The 24,669-nt window shown below is 36.5% G+C and overlaps 3 protein-coding genes across 3 annotated transcripts; 1 reads left to right on the top strand and 2 right to left on the bottom strand.

Annotated features, from left to right (window-relative positions):
- Nucleotides 1-3,049: 3,049 nt before the first annotated feature.
- Nucleotides 3,050-3,875, bottom strand: LOC116145446 (germin-like protein 9-3; the record flags this gene model as incomplete). The annotated part of the gene is made up of 1 exon (XM_031430902.1): nucleotides 3,050-3,875. A coding segment is annotated over one exon (648 nt), but the record flags the coding sequence as incomplete, so codon positions are not given.
- A 15,199-nt stretch (nucleotides 3,876-19,074) lies between these two features.
- Nucleotides 19,075-19,728, bottom strand: LOC116145445 (germin-like protein 9-3; the record flags this gene model as incomplete). Its single annotated transcript, XM_031430901.1, has 1 exon — nucleotides 19,075-19,728. A coding segment is annotated over one exon (648 nt), but the record flags the coding sequence as incomplete, so codon positions are not given.
- A 3,452-nt stretch (nucleotides 19,729-23,180) lies between these two features.
- Nucleotides 23,181-23,930, top strand: LOC116145312 (germin-like protein 9-3). The gene has a single exon (XM_031430759.1). The coding sequence runs from the start codon at nucleotides 23,207-23,209 to the stop codon at nucleotides 23,819-23,821; it is 615 nt and encodes a 204-aa protein (XP_031286619.1). The 5' UTR covers nucleotides 23,181-23,206; the 3' UTR covers nucleotides 23,822-23,930.
- The last annotated feature ends 739 nt before the right edge of the window (nucleotides 23,931-24,669 follow it).

Raw genomic sequence — 24,669 nt, 5'->3', positions numbered from 1 at the left:
TAATGGATCTGAAGCTCTAGACTTAGACTGAGGAAAAACTGATTGGTGAAGCTTACCAAACTGACATGCTAGACAGAATTCAATTGTGTTTTTTACATAATAGTTAGGTTGTAAAACATGCATAATTTTAGTAAGAACAGTTGCATTAGGGTGTCCTAACCTCTTGTGCCACAGCATGCTATTAGTTTTTTCTACTGGAAAAGATTGAATTATGCTTCTTTCTTTAGCATTAGTAGCAATATTACAATTGGATACAAATGTAGGAAACTTGGAAATATCAGAACCAGACATATTATTTGCAACAACAGAATCAGACAAGGCATTAGTAATATCAGGTGCTTTAGGAGCATACAATGTACTAGTATTATTAGGACATGATTTAGAAGACCGTGAAGCTTTAGATTGAGTGAATCGTAGTGAGTTGGAGACTGGAGCAGATGAATGACCAACAGGCAGATTGGACTGTGGAGAAGTGACAGCAGGTGTTTGAAGTTGATAAAGGCCAGCTTTAAGCTTTCCTTGAAGAAGAACAACTTTGGAGTGTTTGTCCTTAACCAGACAATGATCAGCAAAGAACTCAACAATTACACTATTGTCTCTAGTAAACTTAGAAATGCTTAATAAATTTTTATATAAGGTCCACAAGTGGTTGCTGTTTGTTTCTTAGTCCTAATCTGTTATAATGGAGCTCTAGGAAGCAAAAGGTAGTGTCTTTATCTTCTACAGAAGCTGAATACAGAGCACTTGCCCAAGAGGCAACTAAAATAGCTTGGTTTCGCAGTTTGTTTTCTGAAATTGGTCTAACACTCAATGAGATACCTGTTATTTGGTGTGATAATCAAAGTGCAGAATCTAGTTTTTCATGCTAGGACAAAGCACATTGAATTAGATGTCCACTATGTCAGGGAACAGGTTGCTGCTCAACATCTTAAAGTACTATATGTTCCTACTGATCACCAAAAAGCTGATATGTTTACCAAGTCTTTGTCCACTGCTAAATTTTAACATTTCAGAACCAAACTTACAGTTGAAGCTTGTCCTCAGAATACTGGTGAATCTGAATTTTCTCTTTCAACTACTGAAATTGGCAGTTTTATGGTTGTGTTTTTAACTTCTGCTCTTATATTGGTTGTTTTCTGATGACTGATGAAAATGATGATTTCTTTGGCTGACTTATATTGGTTGTCTTTGATGACTGGTGAAAATGTTGATTTCTGGCTGGTATCATGTGGTGAAGTAAAAGATAGTTATAGTACTGTAGTCTGTTCTAACAGACCTGTGAGTATGATTGACAGTAGTGAAATTTGTTCAGCAATATTCTGGTGTCATTTACTCCAGTACAGAAGTTGTTTGTTTGTCCTTAAGAAGAAGTGTGGTTGTTGTGATTGTGAAGAATTTTCTTATGACTAGTGAAGTTAGTTTAGTAATGTTTTGATACAGAAGTTGGTTGTTTGATCTTGTGAAGAAGTTGGTTGTTTGATCTTGTGAAGAAGTTTGGTTGTTACTCTTGTGAAGATGCTCTTGTGAGGAAGTTTGGTTGTTGCTCCTGTAAAGATGCTCTTGTGAGTTGTTGCTCCTGTGAAGATGCTCTTGTGAGGAAGTTTGGTTGTTGCTCTTGTGAAGATGCTTTTGTGAGCCCTTCTTTGTTGGTCTTCCTTTGAGGCAATGATGATGTGTGTTCTAAGCAAGCAGTCCTCTACTCTTATGAAGATTATGAAGAATTACAAGAAGAATATCTGTCATAAGAAGAATGTCAAAACCTCCCAGTCTAATTTGAGGGAAGATATTAGTATCAGAAATTGGAAGAATCTTACTCAGTTTAGTTTAAGGGAAGATATCAGTTAGGAAGTTAAGAATCTGTTAAGTTGTTAATAAGTTGTTAAGTTTGTTTACAGTAGTTATTAAACTGCCCTGTTTAGTTTGTTAAGAGGTTGTTACTGTCGGTAAATGCAGTTATATTTCAACTATTTTACTAAGCTGACTATAGCATATAAAAGCTACATTGTAAACTGTATTCTTTAGAGAATCTTAGACAAAATACAAAGTATATTCAGTTTACTCTCCTTTACTTTTTCTTTATCGTTTTTCTTCTCTATTTTTGCTCTAAACCTAACAAGTACCATGTCAAAGTATTGATTCTTGTTGATGCTTGATTTTAACACCAACTATTCGCATGTGAGAAATGCTAAGTGGACTTAGAAGTCACACGTGATGTGAGAATATTTAGTTAAATAAAGAGTGAAAAGCAATGTTTAAAGTGGTTTGGATCCTCAAAAAGGAATCATATGTCCACTGATATTGTATTAATGAGAGTAAGGTCATGTCGCATTCAACGAACTGAGTTACAGCTCAGAGAATACAAAAGAGAGAGAGAGAGAGAGAGAGAGAGAGAGAGCTATTCTAGAGTGAAATTAGCTAATCCTGCAAATGAGAGGGGAGTCCTTTATTTATAGTGGGATAAACCAAGGTAATGATTACTAAATCTGCAAGTGGGTAGATACCGTGCAAATCTTTCTCTGCGTCCCATTGCTCACCTGCCCCAGTGATTTCCTCGACTCTCACAGGGATCAGACACGTGGACGATTTCCAACCATTCGCTAACCTGACACTCACCTACTGTACTGACAGTGGCATGCCACTTGCGTCATTATGTGACGTGGCCGCGTCTGAACGGTCGCGAAACCTTCCCAAGTTCTGACCACCCCATGCTGACAAGACTCCGCGTCAATCCTACTTTTTCAGGCATAACAATTCTATAACAAATTGACCACAAAATTCATAATATTCGATGATAAGCTTATAAAAAGCACACATATATCTTCATGGTATGTTATATTAACGACCCTCATGAAAAGTTTATAAAAATTCCTACGAGATTATACGATATACTTTTAGAGTAATGTTCACATTTCTAACCAACTTAACAAATTTAATAATAATAAACCTATGCGTGCAAATATTTTTATCAAATGTCGCGGACCACTTAAATTTAACCGAACAAGATAAAATAACTACTTCATTGATCGACTTCATATTTAACGGCATCTAGAGTTACAATTAATTTTGACAAATTATTAGTGTTATTACATAAACTCCACTTATTTACCAATAAGTGATGCTGACCTGACGCGTATAGCCTAGCTAGAGAATAATACAACATAAATATTAAAAAAATAAAAAAGTAAAAACAAGCACAACAAAATAGAACAAGATGAGATTGATTGAATTTAAGCCTTGGGTGCAAGGCCTGCCTTTAGCTTCTGAATAGTTGCAACATCAGTTTTGAAAGCCTTAGCAAGGACGGTGTCATCAATGCCAGTCGTAAACACACTTGGAGGAATTGAAACTGTGCCTGCATTAGCACTTCCAAAAGCAGAGATTGCGGTTGAAGGTTGTTTTGGATCATCATTTGATTGATAGTGCACCAATCCCTTTGGAAACACAAACATGTCTCCAACTTCAAGTGTTTGTGTATAAAGCTTGTTATTGGTGTCAACGAATCCAACATTCAGACTCCCCTCTACTACAAAGAGTAGCTCAGCAGAACGTGGGTGTGTGTGAGGTGGGTTAATTGCTCCTACTGGAAACAGTAAAACAGCATAAGAGACACTCTGACCATCCAAAGCTGGAAAGTTTGCAAGACTAGCTTTAGTCACAGTGAAGGTTGATGGGTAGTCAGACTTAACCAGACTGCGCATGCCTGTGAAGGTAAAGAAATTCCCATCTATGTTGTAATTACCGCTAGCGTTTGCAGGAACTATAAAGTCTGTGGTGATATCTGGATCACCTGCCATGACCATTGCAAGTAAGAGAAAAAATGGAATTGATTTAAGAAAATTTGAGGCCATGATTATATAAAAATGAGAAGTTTTGGTTTATTGTGTTTTGTGGTGTAATAATGCACGGTAGAACGCAAATTTATAGTGGTTGTGTTGCTGAGCTTTGTTCCTGATTTTCAACAAAGTTGTTATTTCTCCTTATGGCCGGCTGAGCTTGAAGATTATTTCTATGCTAGATTGTTTGCTTTATGAAACTATAGCTATAAATTAGGTGATAAGTTCTCGAACATTTGTTGCAATCGATGCTATGTTCTTATTATATATTTACAAAGAAATTCAAAAATCAATAGCTTGATGATTCATCCACATAAAATTTTCTAGAATCAATATCATAATTTTTATATTAATGGATAAAAAAACATATTTGACACGTCTTAATGGAACCTAACTATTTGGTGATTTTTTTTTATTCTTTTATAAATACATTGTACTTGAAAAAGCTATTTAATTTTCATACATTTCGGTTACTATTCCTTCAATATTTGTGACAAAATTTTTTTATTAATTGATTTATATATTGCAGGTTATATTGATCCCATCACTACCCAGTACCCAGGAGTGAATATCTTCCATATTTTGTTGGGTTTCCATTCACCAAATAATTACACTATATTTTATAAAATTTTCGACATATCTTGTTATAATCTAGTCTTTAGTTGCCCAACTAGTAATACGTATTGTGCCTAAAAAATCAGGGCTTACATCAACAAGCACCAATCAGAGTTCAGGAAGGCTTTGCGCCGTCCAGGAACTGCTACTTTGCTCCATGACAGGAAAGATATGGCTGTCATCAACTTGGCAGATTCAGGTTTTGTCTACAAATGAATGAGAGCCGCACACTTGTCTAAGCCCCAGGTAATTTGAGGATGTCTCATAAGTTATCAGCTAATGAGAGGCAAGGAAAGACTTGCACTGCACCTACTCACCTGTAGATTTGTAATCATTACCTTGAATTCCTCTACTATAAATAGAGGACTCCCCCTCTCATTTTCGGGATTCTGATACTGAACCCGTATTCTGATTGTAATCTTTAACTTTCAGAGCAGTTAACAATGATGACCAGTCCTTGGCCATTCTCTATGTGCAGAATTGATCTCATCAGACTCATGCCAACTAGTGAATGGGGCGTCAAATATGCAGTGGTCACAATGGATTATTTCACTAAGTGGGTCAAAGCAGAGCCTTTGACCGCGATCACTACAAAGAAACTTAAAGACTTCGTCTTCAACAATATAGTGTGCCGCTATGGGATTCCTCATACACTCATCTTTGATAATGGGAAACAATTCGACAATGTGGAATTCAAACAGTTTTGCGAAGAGTTGGGGATTCATATGAAATTTGCCTTAGTGGCAAGACTCCAGGCTAATGGTCCGGTTGAACTGTCAACAAGACTATCAAGCACACATTGAAGTCCAAGCTTAGCGCAACCAAGGGCAATTGGGCCGATGATCTTCCATAAATTCTATGGGCATATAGAACAACTTCGAGAACCTCTACTTCAGAAACACCCTTCTCGCTAGCATATGGCTGCGAGGCAATGGTTCTAGTGGAAGTAGGAGCTGGTTCACTTTATAGAGAATTCTACTTAAAACAGAAAATGAAGCACTCTTACGAGCAAGTTTGGACTTAATCGAGGAAGACCGCGACAAAGCTCGGTTAAGGATAACTTCCTACCAGCAGCGGGCTAAAAGACACTTCGACTCTAAAGTCAAGAGAAGAAACTTCCAGGTTGGCGAGCTGGTTTTGAAAGAAGTCATTCTCAGCACAAAAGAGCCAAGTGCAAGGGTATTATGACTTAATTGGAAAGGTCCATATCGTGTCGCTAAGGTAATACGACCTGGAACGTGCCACCTTAAGAGGCTTAATGGTTTTGAAGTGTCACGAGCTTGGAATGCTGAACATATTCGCCCCTATTATCAGTAATTCCGAACTTGCTTATAGCTTGATCATTTTTTTACTTATAAAGTTTTCATTGTTGTAAATATCATGAATAAGATTGTCTTAATTCTCCTTAAGGAAATACTTGTGTCGTAATTACAAGTTTTTAACAATCTTATTATTTGTAACATTTTATAAGTTCAATGATCGTATATGCTATATTTGTTTTGTGAAGTGCTTAAGTTATAAAAGTGCTATCACAATTGGTCAAAAATTCCTTTTTATATATTCCAGAAATAAGTACAAGGGACGACTAGGAGCCACATAAAAAAGATAAGCAAAAAAGACTCTATTCAAGCAAAGAAAAGAACGATCATTGGTCTTCATTTTCAGGATCCCTGGTTGAGACCTCTTGGTCGTCTCGCTGATTACCGATCTCCAAGTCGATTTCTCGATCTTCAGGGATATCTGATTCCTACTGATCGTCCTCCGGGGCAGGCTCTTGTTCTTCTTGTTCAGCGACCTTGACCATAGAAACAATAGCGGCTTCGTAGTCCTCGGGGAGGTTGAAGATATCCATGTTTGGATTTCTCGCCCATAAGCTATAAATAGCTTTTAGTGCTCAATAAGCAGCCTTTCTCTCCAGCTCAAGGTTCTGTCGCTTCATCTGCTCGGTCAGCAAAGTGACTCTCCCTTGAGCTATCTCAAGATCTGCTCGCAACGCCCTTTTCTCTCTCTCTGAGTTTTCCTATAACTCAGCTCAAGTCTTTTCTGCTACTTTTTCACGCTCCGAGCTCGGTTGCAGCTCATTTTCTCTCGAGCCCAACTCTTTGGTGAGCCTTACCACTGTCCGTTCGAGCTTCTTGTTATCGATATCTTTCTTCTCGAGCTCAGTCTTCTAAAAGTCAACTGCTCACATAGTAGAATTCCTTTTTGTCAGGTACACGTTCGCCTGAATGTAGGAAGCCTTTGCCTCTGCATCTGAAGCCACGAGATCTTGCTTCAATTTGGCAACTTTTTCCTTCAATTCGTGGAGTTTGCCAGCATAATCGATCTTTATCTTCTGTTGGACCACATTTAGGGCGAGCAAAGACTGCATTGAAAAGGAATAAAAAGCTAGTTTTTTAAGATCTTAAAAAACTAAGAGGTCGACTTGTATGGAAGAGTTCTCGAAAAGAGCAAGTCATTTTACCTGACTTTGCATTTGAAGTGTGGTGGCCACCAGGTCGGCGGGTCGAGAAGCCACAAACCTGTCAAAGGTTGTGGCTAGTTGGCATTCTAAGAGGGTGTAAACCATCGACCGTAAATGGTCCGATAGTTGCCCTAATAGATCCAACACGAATGGGTCTAGCCTCGTACGGGTAGGAACCCCTCCGACCCGTTGCTCGTCTGCTTCCCCTTGAGTAGTCGTGGTCGTTCCCTTTTCCCTTTGCGAACTATCGAGAGCAGTCGAAGTCCCAGGAACATCCCTTCAAGACGTCCCATAGAGAGGACTTGATAAGGCTGAAGCTTGTCTAGCAATACCTCGAAACCTTCTGATTTAGACTCAATTTCTTCTTCGATGGGTATTTGTTTTCTTTTCTTGGTCGTCTGGCCCATGGTCTTCTTCTTTGAAGTGCAAGCAGCTGCGGGCCAGGGAGCTTCCATACGTCGCTTAGGGGGTTGTTGCCTTTCAACATCAATTTGTATCCCCTTCGCTGGGATATTGCTGGAAGTCGCTCCAACTGGTTCAGTCGGGTTAATCCTGGGGAATGTGAACCCCTCAGATTTCTTCGATGTCTTTGGGACCTTTGGTGGCATAGTTGTTGCATGGCATGAAAAGGCATCAACAAAGAAAGTCTTCTTTTGTTAATAAAGACTTAAGATTTTTCTGCGTGAGAAATATTTATGAGCTGGAGCTTCCAAAGACGCCTCAAGACTGAAAACCCGTACTTTCAAAGATTGGCAGTAGTCACAAGCAGCTTCGCGTCGCGACTCTGGTCGGGCAATCGACCAAATGCCTCAATGTAGCTGAAATCAGTTTGCACCGACAATCTGGTCATTTTGTTTTCTGCGAGAAAGAAAAAAATTCGTTAGCCTTATTTATTAAGAAAGAGTTAAAGATAAAGGATAAGTAATCTAGAAATTAAAAGGAAAACCTACTCGACTCCATAAATTTACAGACTCCATCATACTCGAAGAAGAAATACTTGGTTTCATAAGCTCCGACGTTGCTAGGGTAACCAAATATCCCTGCTTCGATCGTTGATCACTTGGAGAGGTAGTATGAATCATTGTCTTTACTCTTCTTTAGGTAATAGGCGCAGCCGAGTTTCACTATTGTTTGCCCACCGAGGTTATGTTTACCAAACACGAAATACATAGCGACCGCTATCATATATGCATTTGGGGTCAACTAGAATGACACGACCTGAAAGTGATCAAGGATCGACCTGATGTAGGGGTGAAGGGGTATCCTCACTCCACATTTGAAGATCGCTTCTGAGATCGTAACCATTCCCTCGGGAGGATCCTGAGCAGTGTGCAACCTGTGTTGGAAGACGTTTACACTTAACGCGTATTGGTCTATCGCATTTTGCACCTCATTCTTTGTAACTGTTATTCGTACCACCTGCCTAGGACCTCCTGAGGTGCCCGATGGTTGAGAGTTTCCCTCTCTGGCTGTTCTCACCTCAGGGATGTCCATCTCTCTTAGAGTATGAAAATTTGTGACATGTAGAGGTGAGTTGGTCTCCGTTTACATTACCCCGTCTGACGACTCAAAAGAGTAAAAGAAACCCTGGTTTCTCTTCCATAGCCGCCAAAACCCTAAAAACCCTAAAAATTCTTAAGGGTGATTTTGTAAGGATCTACGCCCTAGGTTTCAACTCTTAAGAGTGTTTCTTTTTAAACGCTACCCGGAAATGTTCACTCTCTGAGCCTACCAGACATTTACACCCACCATTAATGTAATAACTAAGTTTTTTAATAGGAATGAAAAAAGAAAAAGAGAAGAATTTTCTTTACCTCTTGATTGCTGGGAATGGATGTGTTTTGATAGCAACGAGTGTGCATCAACCGGTAAGAGAATGAACTAATCTCTTGAGTGTAAAAACACTGTTTTTCTCTCTGAAAGTTTAAGTTTTGTGAAAAACTTGAAATGGGCTTAGGGTTTTATAGGGAGGAAGACGACGCTTGGTTTCTTTTATAAGCGACGTCTGGGTGGGACGTGTTAACAGCCATTGATCATGATCACGTGTCATCAATTTGTGTAAAGAGAAACTTTCACACTTCGTGGAGATCAACCAGCGTTTCCCTTCATTGAAATCGCCAAACCTCGGCTTGATTATCTCCTCCACATTAAATGTGCCCTTGTTCGCATTTAATGCTCCAAAAGAGAATGTCGTTTTAGCATGACTTGCATTTAATGCCCATGGCTGACACTTATTACGGAAAGACACGTCTGTCAGATAAAACTCATTTTATTGACCAAAACAGCTATCAAGCGCAACGGATAACATCTGAAGAGGTCGTTCGAATAAAACACTCTTCTGCACGTGTCAAACTCAAAGCAAAGTGATTCTCAACTTTCGACAGCAAAATGTCCTAAGTATTTTCAGGTCGCGAAAGACAAATAAAGTTCAAAACACGTCGTTATAGCACTGAGTAAGCTCCAACATGGGTCGTTGAACCTTTCAAAATGATTACCTTAGGTCGTTTGTGTAACTCTTGAAGATTAATGTCGAGACCTTTACCCAGTTCGCTGGTCGAGTTAAGCCATCAGCCTCATGTCGTTTGTAACAATATGGTTGTCCTCAACTGTTGGTTTGAGCAAATATTCCTCGTAACAAGTCAGGTCGCGACATAATCATGAAGTTTTGAAGATTCAATTCTTGAACCTTAAGAACTGGGACTGGAGAGCTTCTATTATGCCTAAAAAATCAAGGCTGGCGTAAGCCCACATCAGTAAACACCAATCAAAGTTTAGAAAGGCTTTGCACCATCCAGGAGTTGTCACGTCGCTCCATGACAGGAAGAATATGGTTGTCATCAACTTGGCAGATTCAAGTTTTGTCTATGAGTGAATGAGAGCCGCACACTTGCCCAAGCCCTAGGTAATTTGAGGATATCTTCTAAGTTATCAGCCAATGGGAGGCAAGGAAAGACTTGCACGACACCTACCCACTTGCAGATTTGTAATCATTACCTTGAATTCCTCCACTATAAATAGAGGACTCCCCCTCTCATTTTTAGGATTCTGATATTGAACCCGCATTCTGATTGTAATCTTTAACTTTCAGAGTAAAGATAACCTGCGAGAAAGAGACTGACTTGATATTTTATCTAAATACTCAATTATTGTATCTCTGCTCGTTGTTCGCTATATACGACCTCTTGTAACCTCTCATAAATAAAAGAACAGTGGACATATGATTCGCTTTAAGCATCCAAACCACTTTAAAAATTATCTCTCATTTATTATTTAGTCTTTGCATTCAATTATCCTAATCATTCACGTGTAATTTCTAAGAACAGCATTCACGTGTAATTTTTAAGAACAGCTTAACACTTTGCACATGCGAGTCGTTGGTGTCAAAATCAAGCATCAACACATATGTTCATAAATCACAAACTATTAGTTTTGTACTTTCATAAGGCATGGCCGAGTTCCATGCGGTTGATAATATTCTTAACCTCTGCTCTCTTATATAATCGTCAATCATTGCATTGAATTTCAATGCATTAGAATTTAAAATCGATAAGTTCATGTAGATTAACAATTTTTGACACGCATGCCACTCATAGACTTTTCAATACAAAGTTGGATCCAAACTTTGCAGCCTAATTAATGTGATCGATGACTTGCAAACGTTATATAAATTACAATGAACTAAATGTTTTGTCACATCAACTTATAATTTATGTGGTAATATCGATACACCGCCAACCACATCTCTTAGGATATAAAAGATGTAATTTCAACCATGAATACATTGGATTAATGAAAAACTCAAAGTGAGATACTGTTGTGAAGGAAATCCATGTAAGCCAAAAGTTTCCTACCCCAATGAAACAGTATAAACAAAGTTGAAAATGTTTGGCAAAATTTACAATTTTTCGTCATCCAGATTCTTTTACCTAATTGACTTATTATGTTTTCAATAACTCTTTCAAATTCTTTTTATCTTGATTAATTTTCAGATAAATACTTCCTTGTACCTTCATAGTTCATATTGAAATTCCTTCAACCATCTAAGCTAAGGTTGGCGTTCCCTTTAAGAACACAATATCTCATCTCACCAAATCAAATTAGAACTAAATGGCTAAAGTTTATTGATATTACTTGAAGTTAAGTCTTCTTCAATGATTCAGATTTTCATAAAAAGATACAAAAAAAGCAATGTAAACCTTTGGTTTATGTACCTTTAACGTGGAAAAGTTTTAAAACTTAAAATAAGAATCTTATTAATAATTTGAGAAACTTCCTGTAATGAAAATTTGTATCAAATGAAATATACGTCAATGGAATTCATAAATATAAAGTGACATCCAAATTGATTTTCCAGCCTGATGATTATTTGTGTATTATTGCAACAGATTCCAACATTTGAGATGCTACTCCCTATGGACTTTTGGGAGATAAAACACAAAAAAATCATAGTAAAAATAATAAAATATAAGGATAGAAAAACATAAAAATTAATGAGTTTGAATTTAAGCCATGGGTGTCAGGCCTGTCTTGAGCTTTTGGATAGTTGCAACATCAATTTTGAAAGCCCTAGCAAGAATGTTATCATCAATGCCACTAGTAAACACATTGAGAGGAACTGAAACCGTGCCTGCATTAGCATTCCCAAAAGCAGAAATAGTGACAGAAGGTTGTTTTGGATCATCATTAGACTGATAGTGCATCAATCCCTTTGGAAACACAAACATGTCTCCAGCTGTGAGTTTGTTTATAAATTTCGTTATTGGTGTCAATAAATCCAACATTCAGCCATCCCTTTAATACCAAGAGTAGCTCAGCTGAACGCGGGTGTGTGTGAGGTGAGTTAATAGCTCCTGCTGGAAATTGTAAAAAAGCATAAGAGACACTTTGACCATCCAAAGCTGGAAAGTTTGTCGTGTTGGCTTTAGTCACTATGAAGGTTTGGGTGTAGTCGGAGTCAACTACATTGCGCAGGCCGGTGAAAGTAAAGAAATTTCCATCAACAGCTATAATTCATTGGAACTACAAAGTCCGTGGTGATATCTGCATAAAATACGGAATTGATTTAAGAAAATTTGAGACCATGACGACGTATTGAGTAGCCAGCTAGAGAACGATGAGAGATGATTGTGATAAAAGTTTTTGTTTATTGTTTTTGTAACGTAATATTTATTTCATGCTAGAACATAAATTTATAGTTTTTCTGTTAGTGTCTTGCTAAGCTCTATTTTTCCTTTTTAGCAAAGTTGCTAATTGCACTTATATTCGGTTGTGGTTAAACACCAAAGTTAGTAAACAAGGGAAGCCCTTATCACACAAATGGAAAGGGAAATTAAAAAAATAGTACTTTAAGCATTATTAGTTTATTATTATAACAAACTCTGTTAATATCCGATAAAAATAATTTTTCGTAAAACGGATGTATGATACAATCAATTAATTGTAGAAAAAGTGCATGTCTCACTCATTGGCATTGTACCCTATTGGCTATACATCAATACACACACACACACACACACACACACACACACACATATGTGTGTGTGTGTGTGTGGTATGCATACCAAATAAAGCCCAAATATATCTTCAAACAAGAATTAATATTGATAGATTTATAGTTTTTAATAGTAAACCAACTTTGATGATTCACAACATCTTCACAAAAGCAACAACCAAACTTCCTCACAAGAGCATCTTTTCCTCACAAGAGCATCTTCACAAGAGCAACAACCAAACTTCCTCACAAGAGCATCTTCACAAGAGTAACAACCAAACTTCTTCACAAGATCAAACAACCAACTTCTGTATCAAAACATTACTAAACTAACTTCACTAGTCATAAGAAAATTCTTCACAAGCACAACATCCACACTTCTTTTTAAGGACAAACAAACAACTTCTGTACTCGAGCAAATGACACTAGAATATTGCTGAATAAATTTCACTAGTCTTAATCATACTCACAGGTCTGTTAGAACAGACTGCAGTACCACAGCTATCTTTTACTTCACCACAGGATACCAGCCAGAAATCAACATTTTCACCAGTCATCAAAGACAACCAATATAAGTCAGCCACAGAAATAATCATTTTCATTACTCATCAGAAAACAACCAATATAAGAGCAGAAGTTAAAAACACAACCATAACCTTTTAACTGCCAATTTTAGTAGTTGAAAGAGAAAATTCTGATTCACCAGTATTCTAAGGGCAAGCTCCAACTATAAGCTTGGTTCTAAAATGTTCAAATTTAGCAGTGGACAAAAACTTGGTAAACACATAAGCTTTTTGGTGATCAGTAGGAAGATAGAGTACTTTAAGATGTTGAGCAGCAAGCTGTTCCTCGACATAGTGGACATTCAATTCAATGTGCTTTGTCCTAGCATGAAAAACTGGATTGGAAGCTAGGGACCTTGCACTTTGATTATCACACCAAATAACAGGTATCTCATTGAGTGTTAGACCAATTTCAGAAAACAAACTGCGAAACCAAGCTATTTCAGTTGCCCCTTGGGCAAGTGCTCTATATTCAGCTTCTGTAGAAGATAGAGACACTACGTTTTGCTTCCTAGAGCTCTACTGTAACAGATTAGGACCAAGAAACAAACAGCAACCACTTGTGGACCTTCTATCTTGAATAGAGTCTGCCCAATCAACATCAGTGAAGCACTCCAAATGAAACATGTTAACTTTAGTCAACTAAAAAATCAACATTTGTAATGCCTTTAAGATATCTTAGAAGTCTTTTGTAGGCTTGCCAATGAAGTTGAGTGGGAGCTTTGAGAAATTGGCTTAACTTGTTGACTGAATGAGCAATATCGGGTCTGGAAAGTGTTAAATACTATAAAGCCCCAATTGTGCTTCTATATAGAGCTAGGTTGTCAAATGTATCACTATCTGTGCAGGTTAACTTGTTGCCTACAACCATGGGAGTAGAGCAAAGTTTTGAATCTAACATACCAGTCTTAGAAAACAGGTCTCTAGCATATTTTTCTTGGCTCATGTAGATGTGTGAATCTGTTCTGTGGACTTCAAAACCCAAGAAATACTTAAGAGAACCTAAAGTCTTAAGAGCAAAATAAATGTTTAACCTATGGACAATATTTTGTACTAACTCAGCATCATTTCCAGTTAACAAAATGTCATCCACATAGACAATTACATATAAGACCTGAGCATTCTGCCTAAAAATAAATGAGCTAGAATCTGTTATAGAAGAGACAAAACCCCATTTGAGAAAGGCGGTCTTAAGCTTTTCAAACCAAGCTCTTGGGGCCTGTTTTAGGCCATACAATACTTTAGTTAGTTGACAAACAAGAAGTGGATTCTGAGTATCAACAAAACCAGTGGGTTGAGTCATGTAAACTATCTCACTTAGTTCTCCATTCAAAAATGCATTATTAATGTCCACTTGTTGGATATCCCGACCATAGGTAATAGCTAGACTCAATACTACTCTAATTGTGGAAGATTTGATAACCGGACTAAAGGTTTCAAGGTAATCAACACCAGGGGTCTACTGAAATCCTTTAGCTACTAATCTAGCTTTGTATCTTTGAATAGAACCATCAGGATTATGTTTAAGTCGAAAGACGACCCACTTACACCCCACAACATTCATGTTTGACTCAGCAGGAACAAGTTTCTAGGTATTATTAAAGAGCAAAGCATTGAACTCACTCTCCATGGCAGCTTTCCAAGAGGGATGAGAGAGTGCTTCAGTAACATTGGTTGGTTCAGTTGTGTCAAGAGTGGAAGAGTGATTTGTGGAGGAAACAGTTAAAGAACTATGTTGTTTGGCTTTGCTTCTAGTAATCATGGGATGAGTAGGTAAGGGCTTAGGCTCAAAAGGCAACTCAACTATAAGGTGAATACAATCAGGTAGGTTGGTTGAAGTAGAAAGTTGTGGAGGAGAAGGTAGATCATCAATAAGTGAAGAAAAAACAGGTAAGTGTGCAAGGGACTGTGAGGTTTGTGTGGGAGATGTAGGTGAGGCAAACTGGACAGGTGGCTGTGTAGAAGAGTTTGTAGATGAATTTGAGGTGCATTCAAGAGAGTTTGGTGAGGTAGTCTCAGTAGACTGAACAGGCAGTGTGCACAAAGGGTTGGGAGCAGATACACTAGGGTTATGAGCAGGTAAAGTATTACTAGGAGACTCTAATGTTGGTGAGTTCTCCTGATCAGTGATGGATAAGTCTGAAGAACCAATAGAGACATCAGAAGATGAACAAGACAAGTTGGGAAGGGAGAAAAATGGAACAATATGAGTGTGATCATAAGAGGAGGAAGGAATACAGGTACTGTCCCTGGAAACAGATTGGGTTGAAGCAAAGGGAAAATGAGACTCATCAAATTTGACACCTTGACAAACATAAATCTTTCCATTTGAATCCATACATTTGTAACCTTTATGATGCATATTGTAACCAACAAAAGTGCATTGTTTGGTGTGAAAACCAAACTTATAAGAATTATATGGTCTGATAAAAGGGTACACAGCACAACCAAAAACTTTAAAAACAAAGTAGTCAGGATTTTTCTTAAACGAAACCTGAATGGGCAAGAATTAGACAGAGCTTGTGCAGGTAATCTGTCGGTGAGAAAAGTAGTAGTTTGAAAAGCATGCCACCAATATTTTAAGGGCATGTTGGCTTGAGCTAACAAGGTTAAGCCTTGTTCAACTATTTGTGTATGTTTCCTCTCTACTCTTCCATTTTGCTGGTGAATGTGGGGACATGGATGCCTAAAGACAATACCTTGGTTAACAAAGTAAAGAACTAGACTCCTATATCCACCTCCCCAATCGGTTTGGACACATTTCAAGGGTTTGTTAAATTGTCTTTCAGCTAATTTGTGGAACTGTTGGAAGACTAATTGTGTTTCAGATTTAGCTTTCAATGGAAAAATCCAGGTGAACCTACTATAGTCATCTAGAAACTATATGTAATATTTAAATCCTTCAGGAGATGGAATAGGGGATGGTCCCCACAAATCTGAATAGACTAATTCTAATGGATCTGAAGCTCTAGACTTAGATTGAGGAAAAACTGATTGGTGAAGCTTACCAAACTGACATGCTGGACAGAATTCAATTGTGTTTTTTATAGAACAGTTAGGTTGTAAAACATGCAGAATTTTAGTAAGAACAGTTGCATTAGGGTGTCCTAACCTCTTATGCCACAACATGCTATTAGTTTTTTCTACTGGAAAAGATTGAATTATGCTTCTTTCTTTAGCATTAGTAGCATTATTACAATTGGATACAAATGTAGGAAACTTGGAAATATCAGAACTAGACATATTATTTGCAACAACAGAATCAGACAAGGCATTAGTAATATCAGGTGCTTTAGGAGCATACAATGTACTAGTATTATTAGGACATGATTTAGAAGACTATGAAGGTTTAGATTGAGTGAATTGTAGTGAGTTGGAGACTGGAGCAAATGAATGACCAACAGGCAGATTGGACTGTGGAGAAGCGACAGCAGGTGTTTGAAGTTGATAAAGGCCAACTTTAAGCTTTCCTTGAAGAAGAACAACTTTGGAGTGTTTGTCCTTAACCATACAATGATCAGCAAGGAACTAAACAATTACACTATTGTCTCTAGTAAACTTAGAAATGCTTAATAAATTTTTATAGAAGGTCCACAAGTGGTTGTTGTTTGTTTCTTGGTCCTAATATGTTACAGTGGAGCTCTAGGAAGCAAAAGGTAGTGTCTCTATCTTCTACAGAAGCTGAATACAGAGCACTTGCCCAAAGGGCAATTGAAATAGCTTGGTTTCACAGTTTGTTTTCTAAAATTGGTCTAACACTCAATGAGATACTTGTTATTTGGTGTGATAATCAAAGTGCAGGGTCCCTAGCTTCCAATCCAATTTTTCATGCTAGGACAAAGCACATTGAATTGGATGTCCACTATGTCAGGGAACATGTTGCTACTCAACATCTTAAAGTACTCTATGTTCCTACTGATCACCAAAAAGCTGATATGTTTACCAAGTCTTTGTCCACTGCTAAATTTGAACATTTCAGAACCAAACTTACAGTTGGAGCTTGTCCTCAGAATATTGGTGAATCAGAATTTTCTCTTTCAACTACTGAAATTGGTAGTTAAAAGGTTATGGTTGTGTTTTTAACTTCTGCTCTTATATTAGTTGTTTTCTGATGATTGATGAAAATGATGATTTCTGTGGCTAACTTATATTGGTTGTCTTTGATGACTAGTGAAAATGTTGATTTCTGGCTGGTATCCTATGGTGAAGTAAAAGATAGCTGTGGTACTGCAGTCTATTCTAACAGACCGTGAGTATGATTGAGACTAGTGAAATTTGTTCAGCAATATTCTGGTGTCATTTACTCTGGTACAGAAGTCGTTTGTTTGTCCTTAAGAAGAAGTGTAGTTGTTGTGCTTGTGAAGAATTTTCTTATGACTAGTGAAGTTAGTTTGGTAATGTTTTGATACAGAAGTTGGTTGTTTGATCTTGTGAAGAAGTTTGGTTGTTACTCTTGTGAAGATACTCTTGTGAGGAAGTTTGGTTGTTGCTCTTGTGAAGATGCTTTTGTGAGCCCTTCTTCGTTGGTCTTCCTTTGAGGCAATGATGATGTGTGTTCTGAGCAAGCAGTCCTCTACTCTTATGAAGATTATGAAGAATTACAAGAAGAGTGTCTGTCATAAGAAGAATGTCAAAACCTCCCAGTCTAATTTGAGGGAAGATATTATTATCAGAAATTGGAAGAATCTTACTCAGTTTAGTTTAAGGGAAGATATCAGTTAGGAAGTTAAGAATTTGTTAAGTTGTTAATAAGTTGTTAAGTTTGTTTACAGTAGTTATTAAACTGCCTTGTTTAGTTTGTTAAGAGGTTGTTATTGCTGGTAAATGCAGTTATATTTCAGCTATTTTACTAAGCTGACTGTAGCATATAAGAGCTACATTGTAAACTGTATTCTTTAGAGAATCTTATACAAAATACAAAGTATATTCAGTTTACTCTCCTTTACTTTTTCTTTATCATTTTTCTTCTCTGTTTTTGCTCTAAACCTAACAAGTACCATGTCAAAGTATTGATTCTTGTTGATGCTTGATTTTAACACCAACTATTCGCACGTGAGAAATGCTAAGCGGACTTAGAAGTCACACGCGATGTGAGAATATTTAGTTAAATAAAGAGTGAAAAGCAACGTTTAAAGTGGTTTGGATCCTCAAAAGCAAATCCTATGTCCACTGATATTGTATTAATGAGAGTAAGGTCATGTCGCATTCAACGAACTGAGTTACAGCTTAGAGAATACAAGAGACAGAGACAGAGACAGAGAGAGAGAGACAGAGAGAGAGAGCTATTGTAGAGTGAAATTAGCTAATCCCGCAAATGAGAGGGGAGTCCTTTATTTATAGTGGGATAAACCAAGGTAATGATTACTAAATCTGCAAGTGGGTAGGTACCGTGCAAATCCTTTTCTACGTCCCATTGCTCACCTGCCCGAGTGATTTTCTTGACTCTCACAGGGATCAGACACGCGGACGATTTCCAACAATTCGCTAACCTGACACTCACCCACTGTACTGACAGTGGCATGCCACCTGAGTCATTATGTGACGTGGCCGTGTCTGAACGGTCGCGAAACCTTCACAAGTTCTGACCACCCCATGCTGACAAGACTCCGCGTCAATCCTACTTTTTCAGGCATAACAATTCTATAACAAATTGACCATAAAATTCGTAATATTCGATGATAAGCTTATAAAAAGGACGCATATATCTTCATGGTATGTTATATTAACGACCCTCATGAAAAGTTTATAAAAATTCCTACGAGATTATACGATATACTTTTAGAGTAATGTTCACATTTCCAGCCAACCTAACAAATTTAATAATAATAAACCTATGCGTGCAAATATTTTTATCAAATGTCGCGGACCACTTAAATTTAACCGAACAAGATAAAATAACTACTTCATTGATCGACTTCATATTTAACGGCATCTAGAGTTACAATTAATTTTGACAAATTATTAGTGTTATTACATAAACTCCACTTATTTACCAATAAGTGATGCTAACCTGACGCGTATAGGCTAGCTAGAGAATAATACAACATAAATATTAAAAAAATAAAAAAGTAAAAACAAGCACAACAAAATAGAACAAGATGAGATTGATTGAATTTAAGCCTTGGGTGCAAGGCCTGCCTTTAGCTTCTGAATAGTTGCAACATCAGTTTTGAAAGCCTTAGCAAGGACGGTGTCATCAATGCCAGTCGTAAACACACTTGGAGGAATTGAAACTGTGCCTGCATTAGCACTTCCAAAAGCAGAGATTGCGGTTGAAGGTTGTTTTGGATCATCATTTGATTGATAGTGCACCAATCCCTTTGGAAACACAAACATGTCTCCAACTTCAAGTGTTTGTGTATAAAGCTTGTTATTGGTGTCAACGAATCCAACATTCAGACTCCCCTCTACTACAAAGAGTAGCTCAGCAGAACGTGGGTGTGTGTGAGGTGGGTTAATTGCTCCTACTGGAAACAGTAAAACAGCATAAGAGACACTCTGACCATCCAAAGCTGGAAAGTTTGCAAGACTAGCTTTAGTCACAGTGAAGGTTGACGGGTAGTCAGAGTTAACCACACTGCGCATGCCTGTGGAGGTAAAGAAATTCCCATCTATGTTGTAATTACCGCTAGCGTTTGCAGGAACTATAAAGTCTGTGGTGATATCTGGATCACCTGCCATGACCATTGCAAGTAAGAGAAAAAATGGAATTGATTTAAGAAAATTTGAGGCCATGATTATATAAAAATGAGAAGTTTTGGTTTATTGTGTTTTGTGGTGTAATAATGCACGGTATAACGCAAATTTATAGTGGTTGTGTTGCTGAGCTTTGTTCCTGATTTTCAACAAAGTTGTTATTTCTCCTTATGGCCGGCGGAGCTTGAAGATTATTTCTATGCTAGATTGTTTGCTTTATGAAATTATAGCTATAAATTAGGTGATAAGTTCTCGAACATCTGTTGCAATCGATGCTATGTTCTTATTATATATTTGCCAAGAAATTCAAAAATCAATAGCTTGATTATTCATCCACATAAAATTTTCTAGAATCAGTATCATAATAAAACATATTTGACACGTCTTAAAACTTAATGATCAAATAAAATATAATCACAATGTTTTCTCCTACAAGCCACCAAACTATGATGATTAAGTAGTTGAAGGAGAAATGAAATACATGATTCTATAGTTACTCCCAAGCACATAATTTTTTTTCCTCCATTCATATATAAATTCGTCAACAGCCATACCAAATTTTTGTATCCTATTCCACAACTAATTCCATTCAAAGCTCCATATGCAAACAATGGTTTTAATTAATGTTTTTATCTGTCAAAATCCGATTACAATTTTCATTGAAATAATGTATTATTAATAATAATCGATTCCTATTTGCGTTATATCTGCATAATGCAATCACAAAATTTAGTAAGATATTGGAGAAAATCAAATATGTTGTAAAGTGAGCGCAAAGTTCTCACTCACTCTAGACCTCTTCTACTCACATTTCATTTATATTTACCCCCTGTCATCTTTGTCAGGCCTCCATCTTAGCAAATCCCTCTTTCCACTGTTAGATTAGTCCCATTCTTTTTCTCTTTATTTAGACCAGAGTTTCACATAAGTTTCATTACAATTGACTTGGGAGCTTGAGGGCTTTTGCAAATGTATAATTTGTATGAGAAGAGTGCGGCCTCAAGAGATAATGAGAATAAACATTTTCATATCATATAAATATAATTTGCACGTTAATGCTCATTTATTCTAATTTAGTCCCGCTTTAATTTCATATCACATTTACATCCTTTCTAAAATTCTCTTTTAATTAATTTATACCTTGTTTACAACAACATATACCTAATGCAAACACCAAAACTGTATATATCAATCACAACTTATTAGGATAACGAAAGAAAAAAAAAATCATAAGACTTCTTCCCTTGTGACCGGATGACAAACCCTTTAATCATTGGAATTAGCTATACCTAGTAGGTTTTATGTTCAAGTTGTATGAGAGGTATTTACCACATTTATGTAATTACCTCGACCTATTAGACTTGTAGGGTATTTTGTGGCTTTAAAATGACCCTAAGGATTAGACAGACTTCAATGTGAGCCTAAATACCTCAAATACCTAAAAAAAAACAAAAAAAAATCATAAGTAGGTCAAGAATAAAAAGGAATAAAGGATTGTCATACTTTATCTGAGTTTTTCTTTCTATCAATTAAAAAATTCCCCTCCCATTCAATCTAGTTTTTAAAACTTCTTTAATATAGTATAAATAAATAAATAACGATCTTATCAATTTAACGTTAGAAATAAAAATTTTATTTTATAGTTCTTCCATTTTAACAATTTTCAAATTATATTAAAATATCAATTGAGTTTATTGGTGACATGAAATAGAAGCAAAGTTAAGGTTTTGTACTTTTGTTTTTAAAAATAAAATATAATTTGCTTTCTGGAGTGTTTTTTTAATTGAAGCAAAATAAATTAGTTGTGTTAAATTTATTAATTATGAATAATTAATTTGTGAGTATTCGTATATATTAAAAAATGGGATGATAAAGGATGCGTCCAATTATATATATTCTCTAAATAATAGTAGCAAAATATTACTTCACTCATATTACATATTTTTTGACCAATTATTAGTGTATTATTACCAGGTGTCCCACGAATTTTGTAATTTTATAGAAAATCATTTTCGTCTCTTTAAATTATTTCTGGCCACCTCAGTTTCTGAAACTCACATCTGGCCCCCATAATGACATTGTATCTTCCTAATTATGCTGACCCCTTTATTCATTCAAACTAACATTTTGGTCCCCCAGAGCCTCTGACCCGTAATTTATTGGACCGGGTACGGGTACGGGTCAAACAAAAATAGGTTTAATTTATTGAACCCATACCCTATATTTTTTACCCGGGTACGGACCGACCCGCGGGTCCATACCCGTTTTGCCAGGTCTAGGCAGAGCCAGAAAATCTATTCTGGCCCTCTGGCCTCTGCCCCTGTATTAATACTACATGGATATTGCATCATTTATACCTTAAGCCAATGAATTTATACCCTCTTTTTTTTTTTTTTTTTTCATCCATCTTTGCGTTGAATGTGATTCATATACTTATTTAATGTAATAATTACATAACATATATGTTAATAATCTTTTGCAAAACTTATAATAAGAAGCAATAATTAACATTAATATAGATTTAAGTCTTAACAATTTCCATTTCCACAAGAGATTTTACCACACTGGGGACATTTAAATAGATGAACAAAATTATTAAGAATATATGCCATAGTTGCAAAATTTTACATCAAGCTCTTATAGTATTTATTGTTTTCCGATTCAGATGAGAAAGAAATATTGTAGGGTTGAAGAGCTCTTCCTCCTGAACCTGGATTGGAAATAATAGTTTTATGTACACCAAAGAAAACTAAACTGATGAGAAAATAATTGATCTAAAATACAAAACCAAGATCCTTTCTGTTTATATAAGCAAAACATTTCACTTTGATAATATGGAAAAGCTAAAAGGATTTGGTCAGGTCTAAGCTTCTCATTTGAAACCTGAGATCATTCTGTCATTAGCAAAATATAAAGAGACGGTAACCCATTATTATGGTCTCCCACTTAAAAATTCATGAATGCTCAGATAGGGAATTAAACTTGAGATCGTATGTCTATCTACACTATCCTTCATTCGCTCTAACCATCTGGACTATCCATATGTGGGTAACAAGTCAGGTTTCAAAGACCCTAATTTGGAAAACAATATTGTTTTTATATGTTTGTTTGTTTATATATATATATAGAAAATGGGATTTGACATGCATTCATCAATAACTTATTCATCACCATGATTGATTTGTTGTTATCGACAAAAACATCTTAGTCATTGACCAAATCTTGCCATTACGTCTTCAGGAAAAATCCTGAAGAAAACTTATCTTTTAACAGCAAATGTACAAGAATTTGTATAAATTTTAAATCTGATTTTCCCAGGAGTGTCATTAAAGCTAGCTTCTGATAAAAATAATAAAGTAAACAATTGGCTTGCCTAGGAATAATCTTCGATCACAGCCGGCCATCAGAACAGGTAGCAGCTTTGTTAAAAATCAAGAACAAAGCTCAAGAACTCAACTACTATATATCTGTGTTCTACCATGCAATAATACACCACAAAATGTTTCACTCTCTCTATAGCTACCTAGCTAATCAACATATCATTATGGCCTCAAAATTTCTCAAATCAATTCCTTTCTTTCTCTTATTTGCAATGGCTATGGCAGGTGATCCAAATATCATCACAGACTTTGTAGTTCCAGCAAACTATAGCGGTACCATTGATGGGAGTTTCTTCACCTTTACTGGCATGCGCAGTGTGATTAGCTCTGACTATCCATCAACCTTCACAGTGACAAAAGCTAGCTTGGCTAACTTTCCAGCTTTGGATGGCCAAAGTGTCTCTTATGCTCTTTTACAATTTCCAGCAGGAGCCATTAATCCACCTCACACACACCCACGTTCAGCTGAGCTACTCTTTGTAGTGGAAGGGAGCTTGAATGTTGGATTTATCGACACTACTAACAAACTTTATACACAAACTCTGAATGTTGGAGACATGTTTGTATTTCCAAAGGGATTGGTGCACTATCAATCTAATGATGATCCAAAACAACCTACAGCCGCAATCTCTGCCTTTGGAAGTGCTAATGCAGGCACAATTTCAGTTCCTCTAAGTGTGTTTACTACTGGCATTGATGACACCATCCTTGCTAAGGCCTTCAAAACTGATGTTGCAACTATTCAAAAGCTCAAGGCAGGCCTTGCACCTAAGGCTTAAATTCAATCTGATCTATTTGTTTATCTTTCTTGTGCTTTGTTAATTTTTATTTTCATTAATTGTTCTCTGGCAAGCCTATATGGTATTAGCATCACTTGTTCGTAAAGGGTGGAGTCTGTTGTAATAATACATTAATAAAAAACTATTTTTTTGTGACATTTTATTTTACAGAACGTATGAAATCTCATGTTTTCTATTTTTCTTGTGTGCTTATGTTTTACTTATGGGATAGCCTACATGTGTTTGAATTACATGTTGATAAAAAGGTGGAGTTTGTGTAATAACACTAATAATAAATAGCTAAAAGCGGAACTTTGGGTGTCCTCGTATGTGAATTTCATCATTGTACGTAGTTATTTATTTTTCTGAGTTAATTTTCCACCGCATTTTATTAAAATATTTGTACAAAGATGTTTATTATTGTAAAATTTGTTAAAAGCTTTGATAAAACTGAAAATTATACAGATTAATATATAATAAGTCCTCTCTTCACTGCACAAGACTTTAGTAACATGATAGCAGAAACTTGTAGTGCTAATGTTAGTGTCGGTTGACAGTTCCTATAAATGCTATTCCATTAATGGATATAACATAGCTGATAAAAGGCTTTTATAATTTTCGTTGCAACTATCCAAAATAAATTATAGCAAGGTGTTGCACCACGATGCTAATTTAAATATTGAATCTCATCCAATTCTTCTTTGTGCTATATATGGGGTATGCATTACTAGCTAATAGCATACTTTAAATTACTTCACAACCTGTTTGTAACTTCCCTGGAATGTCCAATACTTTCGGAAGGGAGGTTACACAACAACCGACATCAACACAATTAAAATCAACAAGAC

Source organism: Pistacia vera, unplaced genomic scaffold, assembly GCF_008641045.1.
Source record: "Pistacia vera cultivar Batoury unplaced genomic scaffold, PisVer_v2 Contig461, whole genome shotgun sequence".
NCBI classification, from domain to species: Eukaryota; Viridiplantae; Streptophyta; class Magnoliopsida; order Sapindales; family Anacardiaceae; genus Pistacia; species Pistacia vera.
Note: the sequence above shows the minus strand (reverse complement) of the source record. Positions and strands in the feature narration are given on the sequence as shown.

Excerpts from the sequence above, each read along its gene's own strand:
- LOC116145312 (XM_031430759.1), top strand. The coding sequence starts at position 23,207 with ATGGCCTCAAAATTTCTCAAATCAATTCCTTTCTTTCTCTTATTTGCA.